Raw genomic sequence first — 14,300 nt, forward strand, 5'->3', positions numbered from 1 at the left:
ACAGGGTGGGTGGAGGGAGCAGTTATGCCTGCTCTCAGTCCCGTTCCCAGAGGCTCTGCTTCTCAGAACCCCGGCAGCCGCTGCAAACCTCAGAGAGAAAGCTGCCCTCAGATTCCAACTGATGCCGGACAATCCCGCTTCTCCCGTCTGAGTCTGAGTCCCTAGAGACTCGCCTGGATCTGGAGCCCAGAGTCTGAGACTCCCTCCCGACTGAAAACGACAACCGCGCCCTCAGCCACCAGCCCGCTTTGCGCGCGCACATCGGTACCTTTGTATTTTCCACACTGCGCTGCCTCTGAGCCTTGGTTTGCTGTTCTTTTTCCTTCTAGTTGAAGAGTCTCTCCTCAGCCAGCATTCCTGTGGTTCTGGGTGATGTCTGTTCCGTCTTTTAGTTGTATTTTTGAAGTGGTTGTTTGTGGCAGCAGTCTCCGGTGTTTACCTATGCTGCCATCTTGGTTCTCTCCCAAAGACTTCTAGACAGTTCTTTAAAGACCTTAAAAGTGTGGTTTTGAACTCTATATCCAGCAGTTTGCTTTCCTCCATTTCTGTCATTTGTGTCCTGTTTCTTTGTCTCAGCATTTTTTATGCTTCGCTGTGTCGATAGAGTGACTTTCTGTGCTAAGTGTCCCAATTACCCGAGGTAGACACTCTTGGTGCACCCCCTTGTGGGCTTTGTGCACAGTCTTGTTGTAGTTAAGTCAACAGGGCAGGGCTAGCAGTTATGGCTGCTCTCAGTCTTGCCCTCAGAGGCTCTGCTTCTCAGAACCCCGGCAACCGCTGCAAGCCCCTCGGAGAGAAAGCTGCCCTCGGGTTCCGACCGATGCCAGACAGTCCCGCTTCTCCCGTATGAGTCTGGGTCCCTAGAGACTCGCCCGGAACTGGAGCTCAGAGCCTGAGACTCCCTCCTGATTGAAAATGACAACTGCGCCCTCAGCCGCCAGCCCCCTCCGCATGCACCTCCGCACCTTAGTATTTTACTTCCGTACTGCGTCTCCTCTGAGTCTCGGTATGCTTTTCTCTTTCCTTCTAGTTGTAGAATTTCCACTCAGCCAGCCTTCCTGTGGTTCTGGATGATGTCTTTTCCGTCTTTTAGTTGTTTTTTAGATGTGGTTTTTCAAGACAGCAAACTCCGGTGTTTACCTATGCCGCCATCTTGGTTTCTCCCCGGGAATCAAAAAAGTTAAAACATTATAAATAAAACTGGAATCCTGCAGCCCTCCTCCCTTTACCTAACCCCATTGACTCACTCCATTATCGAAAGTCCCAATTCTATGATTTTAGTGTTCACCTAGCACTTGCCACTTTGCAGTAGGTACTTCCTCCTGAGGATCCCTTTAGCTGGGTTCCCCTGCCTCTGCAGTTTTCTTATTTTCCCACCTTTTTATATCTGGAGCCTTTGGTCTGTGACATTTTGCTCCTGAACAGGCTGAATAATGAGCTGTAGCTCCCTTGTCTTGGGGGAACAGCAGGAGCTTTGAGGCTTGTGCTGGGGTGCAGCTGGATCAGGTACAGTGTGGAGAATGAGGGCCATTTTGGCCCAATTTCTTTTTGTTCCTTCTTATCCTGGTTATTTTCCAGAGGGAATCCAGTCCTGGGATGGTAGCCCTAATTTAGGTCCAGCTCCTCATTTTACACTGGAAACTTGAGGCTTAGGGAAGGCAGGGGAGGTGACTGGCTTGAAGCAGACCTTTGAGCTGGGGTTGCATCCCAGGCCTCATTGTAAGTCCACTGTCTTGTTAACCAGAGTATTCTATGCATATTCCCACCCAAGTCCTGGAACTAACTGCAGGTTAGGGGAGGGGGCCTTGGAGAATATCTGTTGCGGTGGGGGTGTTTCAGTCTTGGCTTCAGTGCTTTTAGTGGGGCTGTGGGGTGGGATTTTGCTTGGAGCTGGTTGGCTGAGTGTCATCTCTCTGCTTTGGTGGTAGTATTATCTCTTGTCCGTGATATGAAGCTGGTTTCATCACCTTCTTGTTTTATTGGGTCTCAACAGCAGGAGGCTATCAGGAGGATCACTTCACTGTGGCCCTGAGGCCTTCTCTGGTCAGGCCCTGCTGCCTTCCTGAGCACACCTTTTCCACCTTTCCACTCCAGCCACACTGGCCCCCTGTGGTTCAGGCGTGCTCCTGCCCCAGGGCCTTTGCATCGCTCCTCTCTAGTGATATGCTCTTTTTAAAAAATAGTTTTTGTTTTTTAAACATTTTTTATTATGAAAAATTTCAAACACATACAAAAGTAGAGATAATAGTATAATACTTTAATATCATTAGTACCTAGTCTAAGTTAATCTCTCCCCAAGTGTCTCAAAAATATCTTTTTACAATTATTTGGAATCAGATATAAACAAGGTTCTAGAATGGTTTTGAGCAGAGCAATGGTGTGGTCTGACGTGTAGGAGCATCCTTCTGTTGTTCTGTTGCAAGTAGAGTGCATGTGGGCAGGAGTTGAGATGGGGACCCAATGAGGATGCCATTGCAGTAATTCAGGGTACATATGGTAGCAGCCTGCAGTCGACCAGTTGGGTGGAGATGGAGGGATTTGAGATATATTTTAGAGGTTGGTTGGAGAATATATTTATACAGTGGTACCCACACACACCCTTCCTTCCTGCCTGAATGCAGTACACATATTTTCTGGTAGGTGGCGCCATTGACTGCTTGCTGGTTTCCAGTTGCTGGGGATGGCCGCGGAGGGCGTGGCCTCTGCAGGTAGGGCCTTGGCACTGCCAACCCAGCTCTGGAGTGGGCCTCAGCCTCCGAGGCAGCGTGTGTCCAAGGGTCTGACTTCCCGGCAGCCGGCCTGCGCTGAGTTTCCAGGTGGTTGGACCCAGCAGTGAATCTGATGGAGGAGCTATGGTCGGGGTAGAAGGGACCTGTGGACTAACCCACAGCATCTCCCTGGCTTCCCACTTTTTCTCTCACTTCTGCCCCCACCATCTCATTGAAGCCACTGTTATCTGCCACCTAAACTTTTCTCAGTGGCCTTGTTCCCTGCATGCCCCCTGACCTTCCAGGCCCTTCTCTGCACCGCAGCAGCCATCTGCAGACCTGGTCTCCTCCTGCTATCCTGTCAAAGCCACTGTGTGTCTCCCTGCAGGACTTGCCACGATCTATAAACGTCCGTCTCCCACCTCTGTTCCTGTACTTGCTCATGCTGCTGCCCTCTAGAGGAAGTTCCAGGAAGGCCAGGGCATCATATCCACATCTCTGTAATCCTGGAAGGGAGCAGGAGCCAGTAACTCTTTGGTGAATGAATGGGTGAATCAGCCTGAAATAATTTATAGTGACGTTTTGGGACCATTCTTCCAGAAGATTTCTCTGCGCATATATGTATGGAGAAGGATATATCTGGTTTGACAATAAATGTCATACATGCATTCAGTTGCTCTTCCTGACATTTTGATTGTTTGAGGCATCCTTCTGCTGTGGAGGGGAGAGCAGGTTGGAGGAAAGTAAGACTGGAGGTTTAGAGACCCCCTGGGAGGCTGACAGAAATGAAGGGGGGTCTGAACTAAGCAGAGGCCAGGGCTGTGGTGGGATGTGGGGGCGTATAGGAGAGGGAACCTCCTGAGTGACATTCAGGTAACAGGCTTGGGCCCCCAGGGAGTGGTGGAGGAGCCAGTTCAAAGGCAAGTTCAGTGGGGCACGCTGCATTAGAGGGTTGGAGGCCTTTGAGTTGAGTTTTTTTTTTTTTTTCCTGCTCTTGCTCTCTCTCTCTTTTTTTTAATATATATATATATATATATTTTTTTTTTTTGTGTGTGCATGCATTTCTTTATTTAATTGATGGTGTCTGAAAAAAAAATACAGTGATAGATACAATTAGTTAATAAACCCCTCTTTGTTTTATTTTTATCTAGTTAGGAGTTATGACTATTTCTATTTAATTCTAGTTAAAATTTGTATGGATGACCACAAATATATATATTTTTTAAACTTAGAGTAAAGATTGATAGGAGATACATTAGCATCTTTTAGTATTTATTGTTTATTTTTCTTGCAAAGTAAAATTCTTGGTGTTGTTTTTCTTCTTCTTTTTTTATTTTTTTATTTTTTTTATTTTTATTTATTTATTTATTTATTTATTTATTTTTTATTTTTCGCTAAAAGTATTACAAAGGGTATTACATAAGTGTCCTTTAATATATTTTTTATTGCTTAAATTATTACAAAGAGTATTACATATTTCTCCTTTTTTTCCCCCCGCCCTTGACAATCCCCTGGCCTCCCCTACCCCCCAGTGTCTTATGTCCATTGGTTATGCTTATATGCATGCACACAAGTCCTTTGGTTGATCTCTTACCCCCCTCCCTCCTGCCCCCCCACCCTCCCCGGCGTTCCCGCTGTAGTTTGACAGTCTGTTCGAGGCAACTCTGCCTCTGTATCTATTATTGTTCAAAAGTTTATAATGGTCTCTATTATCCATGAATGAGTGAGATCATGTGGTATTTTTCCTTCATTGACTGGCTTGAGTTGAGTTTTGAAGGGAGAGTTCAAGAAGCTGGCAGGGCAGGATGTGTGGATAAGAGAGAACAGCATGTGCAAAGGCACTGAGTTTTCAGGGCTGCTGGGCCTGACCTTCCCACAAATCCTGCCTGGGTCACCCTGGCCCTTCCAAGCTCCAGCCATCCTGCCACACCCCTTCCTTTCCTGGAGCTGAGCCTCCTGTCTTTTCCTGCCATGCCCATCCTGGCTCTGACCCCTGACCTTCTGCCTTACCAGCCACGTGACCTTGGGCAAGCTCCCTGGCTTCTCCTTTCCATGTCTTCATTGTGGCACAGAGCTGATGACACTCTTCAGGGTGATGTGAGGGGTCCAGGTGGCACACGAGACAGCACTCAGCACTGGGAGCAGCATGGAGCAAGGCCATGACCCCAAGAGCTGTCTTCCCTTTTCCCTGGCCCTGAAACCCTTCCCTTTGGATTTGTGTTGTGGTTGGGGAGACACCTGTTCCACTATGGTTGAGGTGAAGATGAAGTGACATTTGCCTGTGGAGTGAGGCAAATGTGTTATAACTGTAAGTAGTTCCTCCTGCGGGCTGCTTTCATCTATAAGTGAGAGGTGGGTGCCTCTTCCATGAGCTGCTGGTTTGGGGCTGAGACCCAAGGCTGAGACTCAGCTGCAAGGTGTGCTCTAGGCAAAGCTTCTGGGGCTGCTCCTCTCCTTGGGTGGTGAGGTAGTGACTTCTCCTGGCCTCCCCCCAGCCCTTTCTCCAGTTCTTCCACACCCCACACTCAGAGGCTCCCCTGAGGCCTCTCCTAGCCCCACAGCCTTTGTTCTTTGCTGTTGTAGGTCTTCGGTGCTGAATGTAAGAAAAGGAATTCTTTGCTTTGATTACTGCGCAGAGAAGAACTTCCTGGGTAGGTCATCTTCATGCCATGCAGAATCTGTTGGCCTGGCAGAACTGGGGTGAGGGCTGCTGGAGGCATGGGGACCATCAGAGCCAAGGAGGAGGCCTTGCAGCCTTCTGCCTCTGCCTGGCCTCCTCTCCTGCCACTCTGGCCCCCACTCATGGGTACTTGGGGTAGTGTGGTGGCACAGGCTGTGCTTAGCATGGGTGGGGAGCAGAGGGTTGATGGGTAGCAATGCCTGCCCATCTGCCAAGCCTGGCTGGAATTGATACCTGGCCCCAGGAAAAGGTCCCAGCATAAGCCCCCAGTGGCTGATGCTCATTTTTTTCACCCCAGTGACCGGTGGCTATAACCCCCATATCCACCTGTGGAGCCCCCACTACTCGAAAAAGCCTGTGTGGCTGTTGAAGGGGCATCAGACCTCGGTGACGCACATCCTGGTGAACACCAAGAACAACAACATCCTCATCAGCATCTCCAAGGACAAGGTGCTGCCCTTGCGGAGCATGGCCCTCCGCCCCCCAACCAGAGACACTTTCCTGGGAACAGTGATCTAGCTTGGGCAGCCGGGAGGCTAGCACTTGGCAGGAGCCTGAGGCCCAGGGGAATGGTGTGACCTCCCTAGCTGTGGTCTCACGCCTGGCCTAAGGCCTAGAGGGAGATGGCCCGGGGGGAGTCGCCATGCAGAGCCTGAGCCCAGCTCCAAGCAATCAACTGGCGCTGGCTGTGGTCCTGGGCCACACCCTTCCCTTTTATATATCTGAGCGTGGGACCTGCAGGAGTATATATGCCCCTTCCATGGAATGGTTGTCAGTGGCTTAGAGGAAAATGGGGGGTAAAAGAGTAATGTCATGTCTGGCACATAGTAGGTGTACAATACATGTGAGTCTTTCCCTGCTTCCACCCTCCCCCCAACCCAAACTTGCACCCCCAGCTCTCTAGGGGCCTCTCTAGGGACACTTTCTCAACCTGGGATAAACTCGAGGGGGATCCTCTGGGGACAGGTGGGCCTTTTGGGCAACAATGTTGGTAACACTCTGCCTTATACCTGGTTGTGTGTGAGGAGGCTGGAGGGGCAGCCGTGAGGTCTGCAAGGGCACTGTGCTGTCTGGCATGGTCCTCCACCTCTGAATGTCATCCACTCAAACAGGGTAGAGGTCCTGGGTGGAGGCTGGGACAGGGAGAGAGCTGGCCACGGTTTTTCCTTAGAGCATAGGAACAACATCTCTGTCGTAGGGTCAGGATCCGGGGCAGACACTAAGCGCAGTGGGTGTGCATTGGAAGTGCTTGCATCGTGGGCCCCTGACCTGCTCACGTCCCAAGGCCTCCGTTGCCAGCTGCATCCCGCTCTCAGCCCCTCTGTCTGTTTCCTACCTCCTAGAATATCCGCGTGTGGGACCTGCAGGAGTATGTATGCCTCCAGTCCCTCTGTGGGAGGCTTTTTGCCCTGGGAAACTGTCCCATAACCAGCATCTACCTCCGGGAGAATGACAACACCCTCATCTGCAGCACCTATTCAGTGAGTGCCGTGCAGGGGGGAGGCGGCATCGTGGCTGCACATAGAGGGTGGCTACTGTGGCCGGGTCTGCAGTCCCACAGGACAACCAAGGGATGGTCACAGACTGTCCCTCCCCAGACTGCTCTTCATGATGCTGTGAGGATGAAGCTGCTAGACTCTGTAGCCTCGCCCATGAGTTTCCATCTCTTGGGATTTCCTAGAAGCTGTTTCTAGGCCCCCAGCTGTCAGCCTCTGTGTTGCTGCTCCGTCTGTTCTTTCCTGACCAGTACAACCTGGAAGCACCCCCTCCCCCGCCCCCTGCTCCCAGGCTGAGTTAGGGGCTCCCCCTCCAAGCTCCCTTGGACCGGTGCCTCCCCGTGATCACAGCCCTTACAGCTCTGTCCTGAAACTCTTATGGGAGTTTCTTGACAAACTGAACTCCAGGAAGGCAGGACCACACCTGAGCAGCTCTTCTAAAGGAGAGAACCTGGAGAGACCTCATGTGAGACGATCTGTGAGCTCACCTTCCCTGGGGCCCATGTGCACTCTGTCTTGACCCTAACCCTGGAGGACAGCACAGACTGGGAGAAGCACAGGCGGCTGTGAAGGGTGGCGGTGGGGCCTGTGACAAGATGGGGGTTTAGGGAGCTGCAAGGACAACCAGCAACCAAGATGGGAAGGGAGACAAGGGTGTCATTTGTGGCTAAGAATTAGGGGTACTTCCACTGAGGCCTTGTACCCTCTGTTGGCCAGGCCACCCTGGCAGGGGACACGTATATTGTTCTTGTGTCCTTGGCTGGCTCTCCCCCACATGGTAGGTTTCTTGAGATGGGAGGTTGTGAGTTCCTTCATCTCTGCTGAGTACCAGACTGGCTGCCAGCATTTGTTGAATTAAATAGACCTTTGAAGGTCATTTCATGTCATCAAACATTATCAACCCCCTGTTCTTTTTTAGAAGCAGAGAATATATTAATTAGACACTGTCCGATCCCTTGAGGAACCTATGAGGTAGAAGGAAGTGTAGAAAATGCAATGTATTATGATGGACATGTATGCTAGGTGCTTCATGGAGCACAGGAAAAAGCCCTTAGCCTAGCCTGGGGTAGGGATAGCCTGGAAGAGAGGACACTGGATTGAGGCTGTATGCTTCTCAGGAGTTATAAGAGGGACCTTGGATTTGGGAGCCCCAATCTCAGAGAGGGGTGACATGGAGTAGGGATCAGAGGAACCTTGCTAGGCTCAGGCCAGTGTGTAGTCAGAATGCCTTGATGTCTCAGTTTACTGGGCGTTTCTCCCTGGGGCCAGTCAATGAGGGCAGAGCCCTTTGGACTGCCCAGCTGTCTGCTCCTCTCCTCATTACAGATTGGGATCCTAAAAGGGTCCATGGAGACCGAGGGGCCTGGGAAAACCGGGGAGAAGGCCACGACTTACAGCGCGCCCCTGTGTGCTGTCCTCTACAGCAAGGTTTTTAAGCAGGTGAGTGGGCCAGCTGGCCTCTGGGACTGACAGGAGAGCTGGGTGGCGTGGGGCAGGTCCCAGACCTCCTGTGTGTCCAGATCCAAGGGGTCGTCAGGGCAGGTGGCAGGGTGGTGCGGACTCCCATAGCTGTCATGGTGGTGGGGGCAGCGGGGTCTGAATGAGAAACAGCCCTGCAGAGGGGCTGGCCCACGATGAGACCGGAGCCCCACCGCTTGGCCAGCGGCTTGGCCGACTCCTGAGCCCGTGCACTCCTGGCTGCTGCCCCAGGTCCGTTCTGACAGGCAGCCTTCTTACGCGAGTGTGAGATGGGGCAGTAGGGCTGGGCTGCTCTGCAGGGTTCCTGGGCATCGTTTTCTAGGGAAGACCCAGTTCAACTTTGTCCACTAAGGGAAGGGAGGGGGGCCCAGGCCGCGGGCAGCACCCTGGTCCTGAGTAGAGACCTCTGGGCTGGTCGGGGCAACTGGGCACATGGTTTCTGAGGTGTAGGGACAGAAAGGGCCCGCAGGCCTTCTGCCAATTTCTACTTGGACCCCTTTTGTGGCCTGGGTTCTGGGCAGGGAAGGCTGTATCTGCTACAGAGGTGGCCTTGGCCGCAGGAAGCCAGAGCTCATCTCTCAGCACTTCCCTCTCATCTTGGCTCCTGGCATCACCATCCTGCATACTTTGGGCTCCTCAATGCTTTCAAACAGTTATCACCCCCAACCCCAGCTTTTCTAGACGTTCTCAGCAAGAGGGCTGGTCTCAAATAGGCTCACTGCTGCTGTTGCATCGAAATGCTTGTCATGGCAGCAAAAGGTTGCACCGAGTGGAGTGACCATCTTCTACTCTCTGCACTTCCCTTCTTAGGGGCCAGTTCCTCTATTTCCTATGCCACCCCCATCATTAATGATGCTTCAATAAAAGGTTTTTTTTCTGAATTAGAGATTATTTTCTCTGGATAGATTCTGATAAACGCCATTTCTGAGTTAAAGGAAACTTCACCAAACTGGCTCCTTCTGAAAGCTGTGCCAGGTTGCACTGCCCTGAGGAAGGCTTGTTTTCAAGAGGGGGTGATCTGGCAGCCGGGATCCGTGAATGCCTGTCTTCCCAGTGCATGGAGGGGGGCTGCGCCAGGCCTAGCCATGACAGGTAGAGGCCACTCGCCTCTGTGGGAGCCCCAGACTGTGTCCTCGCCCGCAGGTGGTGAGTGGCTGTGTGACCGGCGTGGTGAGTGTGTGGGAGATCGTCACAGGCAAGAGGATGATGGAGTTCTCTGTGAGTCATGACCAGCAAATGGAGCTGACTGCCATGTCCCTGGATGAGCCCGAGCGGTGCCTGCTCACGGGTTCACGTGACGGCACCGTGAAGATGTGGAACTACAGCACTGGGGAATCCCTGCTCACCTTCCCCAACCCCGACCAGCTGGAGGTCAGTCTGGTCCATCGGGTGGGCTCAGAGGGCCTCTTGAGAAACTAAGCACAACTCCTGTGACTCTGGGGCCCACTAGTTCATCTGCCTCCCTGAAGGGCTGTCCACGTGGACTGTGCGGCTTCACGCCTCCCGGAGCCTCCGTGTCCTCACGCGGAAGGTGAAGATAGGCAATGGCACCTGTCCTTAATAAGCGTTCTACAAACGTTAGCTTCACTTGCTTTTAGTTTGTTAGCATTTCTTTTTAAAAAAAATATATTTTTTATTGATTTTTTTACAGAGAGGAAGGGAGAGGGATAGAGAGTCAGAAACATTGATCAGCTGCCTCCTGCACACTCCCCACTGGGGATGTGCCCGCAACCACGGTACATGCCCTTGACCGGAATCGAACCTGAGACCCTTGAGTCCGCAAGCTGACGCTCTATCCACTGAGCCAAACCCGTCAGGGCTTGTTAGCATTTCTTACCCCACCTATGAGAGCTTGGGATCCTAGCAGTGGCGGCAGGTGATTCAAAGCCACCCATGCTTGACTCTATTTGAGACAGTCTGTGGGTGTGGCATCGTGCCGAGCCAGCAGTCCCACTTTGGGACTTGAGGCTGTTTCTAATGCCGGTGGCACAGTCCTGTAACCAACCCCGAAGGAGCACGTGGTCAAGAAGCCAGGGGTTTGAGTACTAGTCCAGGTCTTCTCACTCAGTCATTTGACCTTAGCCAAGTCACTTGTCTGTTTTCAGTCATCCCCTAGAAATTGGACATGGATACCTACCTGATTTGCTTTCTCTAAGTCCATCAACTGATGAGATGTGAGGAAACCTTGAGAAAAATGTGGTGGTATCACCTCTAGGGAATTCTCCTCACATGGAGAGTGTTGGCTTCTTGCTTGGGATGATTAGGAAGACGTTCCACGCCCAGAGCTATTTTCACTGAGTTACCTTAGAGTTCTCTTTTCTTTCATCTTCCACAGATTAGTGGGATTATCCATATGAATAACGTGTTCTACGTGACCGGGTGGAATAAGAGAATCACCTGTTACAAGTGAGTAGCAAGGGTGTGTGTGGGTAGGTGGGCTCCTCCATTCCTGGCTTTGCGGGTGGTTAGAACACCAGCAGGACATTAGTGGTGGCTAATGTCCAAGGCTTCATCTGCTCATCCACCCATTTATTCACCACTCCCTTAAATGATAGGCTCTAGGCTTTGCGGTAGGTGCTGGGGATGGGTATAAACAAGAACGATGGATTCTTCATCCTCCTGGAGCCTCTGTGGGGTTGAGCTGATCAAATAGCTTCATTTAGAATGCTACATTCTATTGAATAGAGGTTTCTATGGAAAGGAGACAGAAATATGATTTAGTCTGAGGGGTGGTCAGAAAAAGCTCACCTGAGGATTTTATGGGTGGAGGGGGATCTGAAGAGTGAGCAGAGGGGTCTTACCGAAGCAGCTAAGAGCTTGGGATAGGAGGAACATTCCAGGCAGAGGGAAGAAATGCTAGCATATGTGCAAGACCCCTTCCTCCTCAGAGGGCCTTTTTAGGGCAGTGGTTTCCTCTTCTCTAAACCTGAATCCTTACTCAGGTGCCTGAGAGGTGAAAATCTGTAAGATTAGTTTACATGAAGCCCTAGGACAGGGCCTTCAGGGCCTTAGTAAATGAGGTCAGCAGGGCAGAACATCAGCCCTACTCCAACCCCCCATGTGCCCTCCTCTGAGTCCGTGTTCCTGCAATGGAGCATTAAGGCTGAGCTCTCAGCCCTCCTGCCTCTGGCCGTGTGTGCAGGTTCCACAAGACCAAGTCGGTGCTCTTGTGCAACCACTGGCAGACCTTCCACACCGAGGATATCCTGAGTGTGTCCAAGTACCAGAACCAGTTCCTCGGGACCTCCTCCTACAACGGGGACATCCTCTTCTGGAACGTCAATATGCTCAAGCCCATCCTCAAATTCAACGCCTCTCAGAGCCCCTCACCCTTGCTGCCTAAGAGGGTATGGTCAATAGGAACATGCTGTTCTCTCATCTTTCTCTTAGCTGTGGGCCAGAATCACATTGGACCTGGGGAAGGAGGGTGTAGGGAGTATCCTGGGAAGTAGAGAGGATGGTGGTGACTTGTTCTGGAGGAGATTTCTATGATTACCCTCATTCAACAAATGAGGAAACTAAGGCACAGAGAGGTTATGCATCTTGCCCAAGGTCACACAGCCAAGAAATGATAGGTCAAACCCAGGCAGTTTGACTCCAGAGCCTGGGAGTGCTAGTTGTGTTCCCTCCATAGATTACTCTGTCCTGAAAGATGGCTCACATCTTACTCGTCACTAGTACATATGACCATTCCGGGCTCACTGAGCTCATGGCAAGGACTTAGAAAACTCACACAGTCTCTGAATTGCCATATCTTTGCACATCAAAGCTGGAAGGGCCTCTGGGGTCACCTCATGCAGTAGTTTTTGGAACATGTTGGGGAAAGATGCTTGGAAGCTATTGCAGAGGCTTCTCCCAGAGCAGCCCAGCTTTTTATCTATTTTATACTTTGGAGCTTCCCTTAAGATTAAAAACATCCTAAAAAGTATTTGGAAACCACTGTCCCTTTTAGAGATGGGAAGACTGAGTTCCTCATAGGAGCAGTCTCCTGCCTATGGGTACTCAGGGCATTAGCGGTCGGCCCCGGGACAGGGTCATAGGTTCTGGGTTGATGCCTCTAAGGGTCCCCGGTTTCTGGGAAGCACGCTCTGGGCACCTGGAGAGCCTGTGCTGTTGGTGTGAGGCTGGGAGACCCTGCATTTCCCTCTGGGACATTGCCGAGCCCCAGGGGCTGCTCTCCCTCTGGCACAGGTGCAAAGAGACCGCGAGAGCTTAATCGAGGGCCAAAGGACCAGCAATCCCTGTGTGGAGCCAAAGAAGTGGGCACGCAGATCCTCCGTGTATCCTCTGGACCACAGCACCAAGCCTGGGTCCAACACCAAACTGAGGCAGAGCCTGATGTCAGCCCCCCCTGTGATGAGACACCCCAGCACCAAGGAGTCAGAGGAGCCTGAGATCCTGAAGGTGGGAGCAAGAGCTGACCCAGGGATCCACCCTTACTCTCTAGACCAGCTGTCGCCAACCTTTTGGACCTCACAGGCCACCAGTGGTCCACGGACCACCGGTTGGCGACCGCTGCTCTAGACACCTCAGTTTGCCTCATGTGTGTGTGATTCCTTATTAGGAGGCACTTTACCCAGAATGCCTTTAGGTCCGTTAACACACTTTTCTTGAGTATGGTGGGCTGGGCAGGCACCTCCCTGGTTAGGCCCATGGAATCTAACCCAATCTGCTGCCTCGCACCTGCCCATGGTCCCTTCTCAGAGAGCAGCTAATCCCAGACCTGATGTCTGCAAGCTCAAGGGCAGGACCTGGAGGCAAGACAACCAGAGAACCTACACCTGGAGGTTAAATCCTGGGCTGCTTTCTCTGTCTTCCAGCTCCTGTTGCCCCAGCAGAGATGAGCCATAAAGGCTCCCCTGCCTCCCCAACAAACCTTAGCTCCCTGGAGACCAGACTCCTAGGTGCAAACCACTTCCCTCCTCCTCTGAGCCCTGGTGTCTGCCCCAGGATCAACCCTTCCAGGCTTGACTGATGGTCTTATTTGGGTTGGGTGGAGTAGGGAGAAAGAGCCAGGGGGCTGCTCTCTCCCTATTCACTAGGTGTGGTTTGGCCTCAGACCCTACAGTGGAGACAGTAATCTCTTGAATGGGGCTTGGAAGCCAGTCAGGTCGTCTTAGCCATTGAAGTCTGACTCCTGGGAACTGAGGCTTCCAGGAATGAGAATCCCACCTTCTCCAAACACACAAGACCTGTCAGGCACCAGGTAGTCTAGACCCGGATCCCATATGACCTGCTGGGACTCTGTTCTGCTGTAAGGGGCAGCCACTGGATAACACTACAAGGCACTGATACCATCACTGAGTATTGGGGTGGTACCACTACCTTCAAATCTCCTAGAACAGGGGTGGGCAACCCCTGGCATGTGTACCAAACATGGTACGCCAGTAACTTTTGCTGGCACGCGAAACCCTCTCTTATAATCTTCCATTTACAATTTTTTTTCTTAATATCAACTTTTTTATTTTTCAGATAAATTCAGTGTAGGTGCATCTTAGATAAATAAATAATTTTACATAATAAGTTATCTTAAAGACCATAGACATGGATTGATGAGAGAGGGGAAGAGCAATTTCTATGCCTCTGCCTTAACTCTCCCTGCCTTCCTAGATCCGACCAGTGTTTTGGTTTCATCCACATACACTTGTGAATCTTTGTTCTCAGTGATGAATTTTGTTACGTCTCGTAATAGGAGTAGCCTGACGGATGAAAGTAGTAGCTCGTGCATATCTCCGAAGGTCACAAAATATAAACCTGATGTAAAATCTCGGTCATCAGTGATGCAGCAGCAAAAGTCCCAATGATAATATCAAACGGAGTCATAAAGTTTTCTGTTGGACTATCAGTGTACATGTATACATTAAAAAATAAATGTTTTTTTCATCATCATATACTGTGTTTTTGTCGCTCGAATGAATTTTATTATTTCTTCAAGGT

General features: G+C 51.1%; 1 protein-coding gene across 1 annotated transcript in view; it reads left to right on the forward strand.

Annotated features, from left to right (window-relative positions):
- The window catches only part of EFCAB8 (EF-hand calcium binding domain 8), a 59,952-nt gene that overhangs the window by 26,343 nt on the left and 19,309 nt on the right, over positions 1-14,300 (forward strand). The window contains exons 11-18 of the mRNA XM_070419493.1: positions 5,292-5,359; positions 5,687-5,838; positions 6,732-6,869; positions 8,211-8,324; positions 9,507-9,734; positions 10,699-10,769; positions 11,506-11,710; positions 12,555-12,767. Coding sequence (XP_070275594.1) covers positions 5,292-5,359; positions 5,687-5,838; positions 6,732-6,869; positions 8,211-8,324; positions 9,507-9,734; positions 10,699-10,769; positions 11,506-11,710; positions 12,555-12,767 — 1,189 coding nt within the window. The remainder of the gene's footprint in view (positions 1-5,291; positions 5,360-5,686; positions 5,839-6,731; positions 6,870-8,210; positions 8,325-9,506; positions 9,735-10,698; positions 10,770-11,505; positions 11,711-12,554; positions 12,768-14,300) is intronic.

The sequence above is a fragment of the Myotis yumanensis genome, unplaced genomic scaffold (genome assembly GCF_028538775.1).
Source record: "Myotis yumanensis isolate MYYU_CA2020_CCGP unplaced genomic scaffold, mMyoYum1.0.hap1 SCAF_7, whole genome shotgun sequence".
NCBI classification, from domain to species: domain Eukaryota; kingdom Metazoa; phylum Chordata; class Mammalia; order Chiroptera; family Vespertilionidae; genus Myotis; species Myotis yumanensis.